We start from the raw sequence: 10,464 nt of genomic DNA on the forward strand, positions 1-10,464 counted from the left end.
CATACCTACTTAAATCTTTTGAAAACAACAAGAATTAATCTATTTGGAACAAAAAACATGCTCTTTACCACGTAATTTTGAGTATTCCTACGGTACCTGAAGGCAACAGGCGTGCGTGGTGACGTTTATAGTAATCTACGTCACCGGAAGCGTCTTAGATATTTCACTCATTTCGTTCTCTCTGCTCCTTCGTTCAGTTTAAAATATTCTCCCTTCAGGAATTAGGAGAGTATGCCATTTGATCCTGTCCTCTGAGGGTGAAATAATAATTTAATCGACATAGTTTATCTTCATGGAGGACAAAATGCAGCTTCCGGTAAGTTTCTACGTAGCATATGGAGGCATCAGCCTGTTAACGCATCGCTAACCAGGTGTAACTCACTAGTTACCAGCTGTTTATATAGTATCCACAGGGAAGTATCAGTTTAGTAAAATATTCATTTTATTTAGTTTTACTGGCTGCTGTGTACAGTTTAAAAAAAATTTTTTTTTTTTATAACAGTTGCTGCTTATATAACAGAGATAAGCCAGTTACAGTAGATCAGATATGCTGTTACTGAGAAAGACCCAGTAAATGCAAAAACCAATCAATATATCATAATGTACAGATAGATTCACTTATTTTCAATGTAAGCCTTGTATCTGACCATTTTCAGAGGAATTCCTCTGACTTGTGCATCTTTCAGGTGGAAAAAGCCTCCTTACTGTAAGATGGATCAGTCGACATCTAACAGAAAACTCAGCTAGAACCAGTTTTAAATGACATCTTTAGACCTTTTCTTACTAATGGCCCGTCACAAAGACACAACTTGTGCTCATTTCTTTAGTTTATTATCTGGAAAAACAGCTAAATAAGTCTGACAGACATCAAATAGGATTTAAGTGTAGCTGAAATGTTTGAGTATCATCATCTCAATGTACAGGTGAATAAAGGTCGCATTGCAGATCCTGTAATGTAGGAGGCAAATGAAATGGATGTTGTCATCAATTTCAACAGTACCTGAGACACACGTTTGTTTCTAGCCACCAAGCTTTGTGGTAAAACACAGTTCATGAATGAACCGCTTACTCAGGACATAGCTCAGCACAATTAAAGGATAACAAGAATCAGACTCACTTTTTTCATCTACATCCCTCTGGGATTAATGCTTTTTACTGCACAGTCCACAACAAATAAGGAGAAGACTTGATATGGGAATCTCAGCACGATGTGGTCTTAAAACATTTGATAAAACTGGGGAAGATGAGGACAGAAAGGAAAAGAAAACGTAGATGAAGTACAGATGAACTTTTAAATTTTATTAATTCCTTCATGGTCTTTGGCCTTATTTTTAATCTGATCTACTTTGAATCATGAGCCCTAAAACCCTCTGGTAGCGGTCTTTTGGTTGTTTCAAATGTCCGAACCAAAACCTTTGCTTGTCCCACCCCACCTGAGGACCAGCTGAAGGCTTCAGGATCACAGAGACTGTTGTTGTTTTTTAAATAAAAGGAACTCAAAACTTCCATTTTTAGTTTACCTTATAATTAAGTTTTATTCCATTTAAATTAATCTATTTTAGTGCTTTTTTATTTACCTACTAAGTTAAGTTATTATGAGCTTTTTATGCATTTTTATATATATATATATATATATATATATATATATATATATATATATATATATATATATATATATATATATATATATATATATACGTTGGTTTTATTTGTTGTAACTGCTCTGGCTGCGGGGTCGTTGCCATGGTGATTGTCCTTTTCTGTTTGGTCGGGGTCCTGCACTTCAGCCCTACGGCTGTGGTATGGGCACAGCCTGCTGGGACCTGGTTGGTTCCAGCGGTCGCGACCTATGAGGATATCGTTTCCTCAGTTTGTGCTAAGACCGGTTTGTTTATACGGTTATTTTTTAGAGACAGTTTGTTTTAGAGGTGCTGTTCTATGTCCATTTAGTCAATGTGTGCGTGAAAGAGCGTGTTTAGGTACTTTGGTGTGTGACCACCTGTGTGATTTGATTACAGTAGATGAATCGGAGCTAAAAGTCTTGAAGGAAAAGGAACGAATCCGGTTAAATGTACCAAGTGAACACAGTATGAGTGTTAATGAGAGATTATTTACTATGTGGTGTGATTGTGACAACGAAGGAACATCACAACAAAATTATTGGGAAACTTTAGGATGAGGTAACAAGAATCTGTTCAGACTGAAAATGTTTTTCCTCTGCTTTGAATTTGGAATAATTTGTAAAAGACGCAGCATTATTGTGAAGCAACTGAAAGGTTTTTCTTCTCCTTTCCTCAGGAGCAAAGCTAAACGATTGAACAGGATCCGGCTCAGGCTGCGCCCATCATGAGGTGACGATCGGAACGTCTTGTTCTTCAGCTGACTTGGACACATGGCGAGGTAGTAACGGATAAGTACCTCTGTGAGATGTTTGATGGAAGGTGGTATCTGGGGCAGGTACTGAAGGTGTGTATTACTTCCACAGGATCACTTTGTCGTGCCTGCCAGCCTCCTGGTACTGCAGCGTGTCCCTGCTGTCTCTGGGATGTGCGCCCAGGCAGAGGCTGCTCCTGCTGCTGCTGCTGTTCATCACCTCCGCCCTCCTTCTGCTGGGAACCTACCAGAGGCAGCTGTGGGGCCCCCAGCGCCGACCTGGGGCCGTAGTCAACAAGTGAGTGGACATTTAGTGACTCTTTTACTTGAGGCAGATTTAGTGTTTGAGGTGCTTCATATGTCTGGAAGTGGGGAAAACGTCTGATGGAAGCTGGAACTATGGACTGGGAGCAGCTTTATGAGAGCTGCTGTTCAGGAGCTCAGAAAATCAGACTGAGCCATGCTGGCCTTGTCTGGAATAACCGGGTATGGATATACACGTCTTTTTCACAACATTCAGCTGCAGAGAGCTACAAGAGACGGAGGCAGGTGGACGTTTCTCATCTTTTTATAGAAATCCTGACATAACCACCTCCAGAGTCTTACCACATGTTTCACAGTTGCTGTTCTCCCAGACGTTCACAGAATGGTTTTTAAAAAAAAAAAAAAAAAAAAAAAAACTTGATGTTTTAGATATGAATTAAGTTTTGATGTTCAGTATATATTATGGGATAAAATTATGTTAGAAGCCTGAAGAAAAAGAAAGAAGTCTAACTGATTTTTCTGACAAGTGCAGCTTCACTTTACCAGCTGCGAGATGCAACGTGGCGCCAGAACAGTGAAGTTTCCGCCTGTACTTTGTTTTTTTCATGTCTTTTACGCCACAGCTCATTTACATGAGTTCTGCACCGATGTTCTTTGGAAGTTTTGTAAACATCAGCAAAATGTTGCTGTGGGGCCAAATTATATTATATTATATTATATTATATTATATTATATTATATTATATTATATTATATTATATTATATTATATTATATTATACACTGATTTTCAAAAGTTTTTACCTTTGGTAAATAAAAATCTCTTTTGTTAAACTTTGAGTCAGATTTAAATGTTTTTTGTTAGTCTTATTTTACTCTTTAATAACTGAAATTATTAAAAATGAAATGTAATTGAATTTTTTTCCCCCCCTAAATGTAATTATACTTTTTTTTTTTTTTTAATCTAACTTAATGATGTTGCAGCTGTTTTCCAGCTGGAGTGTTTTCTCATTCAAATTTCAGGTAATTCTTTTTTAGTGAACTTATTATTATTATTTTCTTTTTTTGCTGTTATGACCCTCTGAATGTTGTCCAGAATATAAACATTTCAGTACGACATAGATGTGGTGGGCTCAGCTGTTTTTCATACTTGCTTTTATCAGTTAAGGGATTTTGTGCTTCATCAAGCTTTGTATGAATAGTTCTGTATAAATAAATTCTAAGTTATTGACACACTGAATAATAGAACTTGAGGTGTTTAGCAGATGTTTATTTGTGCAGAAATGGCCCAGAACACTAACCTGTGAATTCTGGAGTATATTTACTGTGAGGAATTAGACGTTATCAACCTGTTTGTCTCCTGCAGATACCTCTCCGTCGCTGAGTCCATGGAGGCCACTGATGTCCTGAATGCTGCTCTGAACTACGGCATTGTGGTGGATTGTGGCAGCAGCGGCTCCAGGGTCTTTGTGTACTACTGGCCCCCCCACAACGGGAACCCCCACACCCTGCTGGACATCAGACAGATGAAGGACCACGACCTCAGACCTGTTGTTAAAAAGATCAAACCAGGTGAGTGAGATGACGTGACGTAAACCATCAAGAGTGCTTTTTACGCCGATGACAGACGGATTTATTCACCATATGAGCTGCAGGCAGTCATGGGCTTGTCTCGGCTCCGCGTCAGCAGACAGATTAGATACGAGCAGCAGGAAAGGCTGAGTGGGACTTTGAACCTAAAACATTTCACTCTGGAACTTTGTGTAGTCAGAACAGGACTGATTACCACACCATCAGATTTCATAATTTATCTCATCAACCTCTTTTTATTTGTTAATAAACGACCACATTTGTGCTTTAGGCATAAAACTGTTCGCAGCTTAGCTGCTTCAAAAATATTTATCATTTATAACTGTTCATATCTGCTCATCATCCACTTTATCAGGTTCACACCGTTCACTGCAAAGATGAACATCCTAACGTTAGGAAAAAAACACTCAGATAGAGAAGATTCAGATTATAATCAAGTAAAATCTGTAAAATAAAATTTCCTGAAATTAGAAAAATATACAGACAGAGAAGAAAATCTGAAAGCATGTTGTAAAACACCAATTTCATGTCCTTTTTATTGGTCAAAAAGTCCTCAAAACCAGCCTGTTAATGCTTATAAATAACTTTTTTATGTTGTTTTTTTTTCTTGTTTGAAATAAAATGAAATATAAAATCCCATGGAGAGGAGCAGCGGCTCAACTCTGCAGATATCTGACTATTTGTCTGACTGCCAAAGCCACGTTGCGCTTCGCCCACAGTTTCAAAAAGGCAGGAGTCCATCTTCAGCTTCATGCCGTCCCTCACTGCTGGCAGGGAGTTTGCACACAAAAAAACATGTCGCAGCGGTAAAATGTGCCGACCTCCACGCCAACTCTGACCTGCTGTACGCACAACACCTGGAGACACGGGAAACGGTGACACCAGCTGCAGAAAAAAAACAACAAAGAAATTTTAGACATTTGTGCAAATTAAACTTTCACACAAAACTTTGTACATTAACATTATTTGCAAAAATGAAGAAAATGTATATTTTATATTGTTCCTCCACCATGAAAACATCTGATTTTACAACAGAAATGTGATTAATAGGAATGTCAACCACTAAATTATGTTGTGAAACGAATAGTTCTACATGTTACGGAAGCCAGTTCGCACAATAAGTCGTACCCTGCCGCCATAATAAAGTTCTAAATGAATAATTACAACTAAAATGAGATGGTCGCTGTGCAACATGGCCGTTCATCAGACTGATCAGGGTGTTCCACCCACCTGCAGATGTACAGAACAGAGTCATGGTTGGATATAAATGCACTCCAAAGCGACGCTGCACAGTAGCTGATCTGTCCCCGCTGGAGGACACAGTGCAGGAAACACTCGCAGGGTTTTATAAACGAGGCGCGTGGACGTCCGGTTGCTGCTGTGGGGTTGGATCTCTCTTCATTGAACAGGTGGACTCGGTGAAGAGGACGAATGAATCTGGTTCATACCTGTATTCTGCTGTGACGGTAGTTTACCGGCATGTTTTCCTCAGGGATCTCCACCCTGGCCAACACGCCCACGCAAGCCAGCAGCTATCTGCAGCCTCTCCTCAGCTTTGCTGCGGCTCACGTTCCGAAGAGCAAACACAAAGAGACGCCGCTCTACATCCTGTGCACCGCCGGGATGCGGCTGCTGCCGGACAGGTAGGCATCATCCGTTTGTTTCCCAGCGTTGGTTTGGCGTGCTTCGATGTCATGGAGTGTACATGATGTCCTGACAAATCCGTGATGTGCTTCTCTTGTTGATGGAAGCTCTGTTGTCTCTGAGCTTCTCGTGTTCCTGCTGTTCCCACATATCCAGCCAACAGGCGGCGATCCTGGAGGACCTGATCACTAATGTTCCTCTGGAGTTTGACTTCCTGTTTTCCCGCTCACATGCAGAGGTTATCTCAGGGAAACAGGAAGGTGAGTGTGATGCGGGTTCTTGTTGATGTGGATTCAGAACGGGTGGATTAGGATTTTAATGTCCGTTTATTCCAGGTGTGTACGCGTGGATCGGCATTAACTTCGTCCTGGGCCGCTTTGATCACGCGGATGAAGGTGAGTGTGACTACAAGCTGCTGGTGTCGGAGTGCTTTACAGAAATCCACAAAGTTTTTCTTTTATTTCAGACGATGCCAAAGTGGAGGTGACAGCAGGATCTGAGAAGCAGCTGCCAATCAGCCGGCGCCGCACGGTCGGCATCATGGATATGGGCGGAGCCTCGCTTCAGATTGCCTATGAGGTGCCCAGCGCCATCACCTTCAGCTCGCCACAGGAGGTAAGCGGGAAGGTCTGGCTTTATGTGGACCTGTCTGCATCGGTGTGTTTGAGTCTCGCCGTGTTTTCAGGAAGAGGCAGGGAAGGGCGTCCTTGCAGAGTTTAACCTCGGCTGTGACGTAGAGCGCACGCAGCACGTGTACAGGGTGTATGTCACCACGTTCCTCGGCTTTGGAGGAAACATGGCCCGACAGCGCTACGAGGACCACCTGGTCAACAGCACCTTCACCAAGACTAGGTTGTTTGTGCTTTTCTGTGTTCACCACATGTTCACACCACATGACTCTCCTTCTGAATCTACGGACTTCAAACCAGGTTTAACCTCAACTTTCCTGCTTTTCTGTTTGTTCAGGTTTCCAGGCAGTCAGGTCGGCCTGAGCGAGGACAAACCGTACCTGGACCCCTGTCTGCCAGTCGGCATGTCGGACACCGTTGTCAGAGACAACCACACGTTGTACCTGAGGGGTCAGGGGGACTGGACCCGGTGCCAAGAGGCTGTACGACCTTTCCTGGGTCTCCACAATGGCACCATGTCACCGCAGGGAGTCTACCAGGTACGAACATGAAGACGTGACGGTCGGGGTGTGGTTGTTTGTTTTGTTCTGATGTTGGGAGGGTCAACATCCCATTAGGGTTAAGATGGAGTGTCCCTTAAGTTTATATGTGTGTAAAGGGAGATGAGCCAATACTTAATATCTTAACGGGGATCTGTTTGTCTTTCCGAAGAGAGCGACTCGCGGCACAGTTCCAGTGTTTGCGTGTTCTTTCCACGTATTTTATTTGCTTTTCTTGGACGAGAAATTGACACCCGATGATTTTAAGGAGATAATCATCAGATCTGAAACACATTCAGAAGGATGGATTTAGCATTTCAGCGAGGATCTTGATCCTGAGAGCCAGAGGAGACGGATTCTGAATCTGAAATTTCATTTGCAACTATAATAAACAAAATATTGTCTTTTTTGTCATTCCTTGACAAGCAAGACACAGTTATGATAAAACTTCCAGGATTTGGATGCCTTGGCATTGCTGGAACCTCCACAAACTCCTCAGAATGGAAAAAAGGGTTTTGGTTCTGGGTTGGTTGGAGTTCTGATTCTGGGTTGGGTTTTGGTTCTGGGTCGGTTCTGGACTCTGTCGGCTCTGATTTTGGTTCTCCCCTTCAGGCTCCGATCAACTTCAGTAACAGTGAGTTTTACGGCTTTTCTGAGTTCTACTACTGCATGGAAGACGTGCTGAGGATTGGAGGACAGTACAAGAGTGACAAATACTCCCAAGCGGCCAAGGTGTCCACACACACACACACACACACACACACACACACACACACACACACACACACACACACACACACACACACACACACACACACACACACACACTTTGGATGCAGCAATTACTTAAATTCACAATTAATAACGGTTTTAAACACCACGATTAGTTCATCTTAAAGCTCCCTAAGTGCCGTCACATTCCTTAAAGATCTGAACCACACCAGCAGGTCACCAGTAACGTGACTCGGTTGGAATGGAAACCAAAGCCCAGTTCCCATCAGCGGGTCACAGTGTGGGTTAGTGCGGTACGGGTCAATATGCAGGTTTTTGCATTTCCACAGGCAGAAATGAGACGCTAGAATGATCCAAGCCATCCTCCTTACTCTGGATTCTTCCGTTGCGGTCCCAGTTTTACAGATCCCACCAAACTGGTGGACGTCCACCATTCTCTTCCTTTGTGTGTGTGTTGTGTTCTCCTTTGGAAGGAAGGCATTGTGCAACTGTGATGCCACATTATCACGTAGCTAACTCATCTATCGCTATATGGCTTATACCAGCTAATGGTACCGTTGGCTGTGGAAATGCAACAGAACCAAACCGTGCCGTACCAAGCCAGACATGTGGATGGAAACACCACACCTGTGTGTTGCTGCTTGTGTATGTGTAGTGTTCATCCTCACACAGCAGAAGAGTTATTCTTTCCAAAAATAAAGGATCATCCTTGTCAGATTTATCTGGAAACGGGACAAATTTCCAGGGTGATTGTGAAGAATGGCTCACCGCTCTGGGAGGAATGTCTTAAAGTCCAATATGTTTCTCCATCTGCAGAATAACCAGCAGCTTTGTACCACTAAGTAAAGGTTAAATAGGCTAGATGACAGATATGAGGATCAAAATAAAGACATAAATAAGACTTGCAGACCTATAAGGAGTGTTAATCTGGTTTCATACATTTCTAGTATTTGGAAATTAATTAACCCAAGAAATACTTAAATCCCGACATCCTGGTCTCCCTGTGAGAAACTTAGAGTAAAATATGTGGAATATTAGATTTAACCTGTGTTTTCTCAATAACTAACAGCTGGTTTTGGTATAATTACAGGACTACTGCACCACCAAGTGGTCGACCCTGAAACAGCGTCTGGACAGCCAGCTTTTCTCCCAGCAGGCCGACATCAACAGACTGAAGTAAGTTCCCGTTTCCGGCTGAGACCACGCAGAACCGCAGCTGGAGGTGGAACCGGCTTTTCAGATGTAGACAGGTTGTCCACATGAGGCGCTGTTCAGTGAGACCTGCAGCTCAGATCAGATGTTTAGCATCTGGACTTGCCCCCCCCCACCCCACCTTTATTCTGCTTCTTCTCACCAGGTACCAGTGCTTTAAGTCTGCCTGGATGTATGAAGTTCTGCACTCTGGCTTCCGTTTCCCCACCGACTACCCGAGCCTGAAAACGGCTCAGCTGGTTTATGATAAAGAGGTCCAGTGGACCCTGGGGGCCATCCTGTATAAAACCCGCTTCCTGCCTCTCAGGTAACTCATCCTCCTACATGTCAGCTCACACGAAAGCTTCTTTAATCTCAGGATTTGTTCAGGAGAAAAATGGATATTTTTCAGGGGAAAATGTTTCCTTGGGAAAGTCTCAGTTTACAGAGGAAGTAAACAGTTAACGTTTCATCTGCTCCGCGCTGCATGAACACGTTGATCAGCTCCAACCTGAATCTCTTCCCAGTTCCGCTCGCATGTAAAACGCTGAGTGTTTGATTAGTTTGTGCTGCTCATGTGTGTGTCCACGCCTCCTCAGGGACCTGCAGCAGGAAACTGTGCGACAGAAACACCCCGGCTGGTTGCGCCCCTCCTTCGTCTACAACCACCACCTGTTCTCGCTCTGCATCCTGGTGGTGGTCCTGGCCATCCTGCTCTACATCCTGCGCCTGCGGAGGATCCATCAGCGGGAGCTGAGGCAGGCGCAGGTTCTGGACCTCCTCTGGGCAGAGGAGGGGGAGGCCCTCCTCCCCTGAGGAACACGTCGGCACACCTCAAACACAACATACTGGACCTGAGCAACGGGACCAAAAGGGAAGAGCGTGTGGACCAGATCCTGGACGTGGACCAGATCCTGGACGTGGAGAAGCCAGGAAGTTCTGCTGTATGGCCAGAAGATCACATTCTGTTGTATGTTCTGTATAAACCACTCAGACTGGGGAGACCCCCCCCCCCCCCCCCCCCAGGTTCACTTCCCTCTCCTGACCAGAACCAAACTGCTGACTGACCTCCGAGTCGTTACGACTCACGCTGCTTTGTCTTCTGGATCTGCAGGTTTCTGTTGTTGGATGGGTCCAGGTTGACAGAACCGCTCCTTTAGTTGTCTTCAGGAATGAAGTTCTGCGACTGGAGGCATCTGGAAACTCAGTCCGTGTGGCATCCAGCTTTGTGGTTCTGCTCAGAGTGAGGGGTTCTTCGTGTTCACGCCGACCACCCGGGTCACAGCACGTGACTGTAGAGCAGAACGCGTTGAGAGGAAGCTCAGCCCAGATGTTGGATCAGAACTTAGCTGATCCTGATGCAGGACGTTGAGATCGCGTTTTTACCCGGCGAGTTTGTTCATCAGTCCATCGTGGCGGGTCTGGGTCAGTCAGTGTTTCAGACATGACCGTGTGACTCCTCATGAGCTGCCGGACGACTTCCTGCTCTGAACACACAGAGCGC

At 44.0% G+C, this 10,464-nt stretch overlaps 1 protein-coding gene across 1 annotated transcript; it reads left to right on the plus strand.

The window, feature by feature from the left end:
• Positions 1-200: 200 nt before the first annotated feature.
• Positions 201-9,960, plus strand: LOC306774438 (ectonucleoside triphosphate diphosphohydrolase 7-like). Its single transcript, XM_079264469.1, has 14 exons — positions 201-316; positions 2,299-2,400; positions 2,486-2,671; positions 4,002-4,207; positions 5,718-5,868; positions 6,026-6,129; positions 6,205-6,264; positions 6,336-6,484; positions 6,555-6,721; positions 6,836-7,037; positions 7,650-7,769; positions 8,860-8,945; positions 9,127-9,288; positions 9,560-9,960. The coding sequence occupies exons 2-14, from the start codon at positions 2,393-2,395 to the stop codon at positions 9,774-9,776; spliced, it is 1,818 nt and encodes a 605-aa protein (XP_079120595.1). The 5' UTR covers positions 201-316; positions 2,299-2,392; the 3' UTR covers positions 9,777-9,960.
• Positions 9,961-10,464: the final 504 nt, after the last annotated feature.

The sequence above is a fragment of the Telmatherina bonti genome, assembly GCF_933228915.1.
Source record: "Telmatherina bonti genome assembly, chromosome: 3".
In the NCBI taxonomy this organism is placed as follows: domain Eukaryota; kingdom Metazoa; phylum Chordata; class Actinopteri; order Atheriniformes; family Telmatherinidae; genus Telmatherina; species Telmatherina bonti.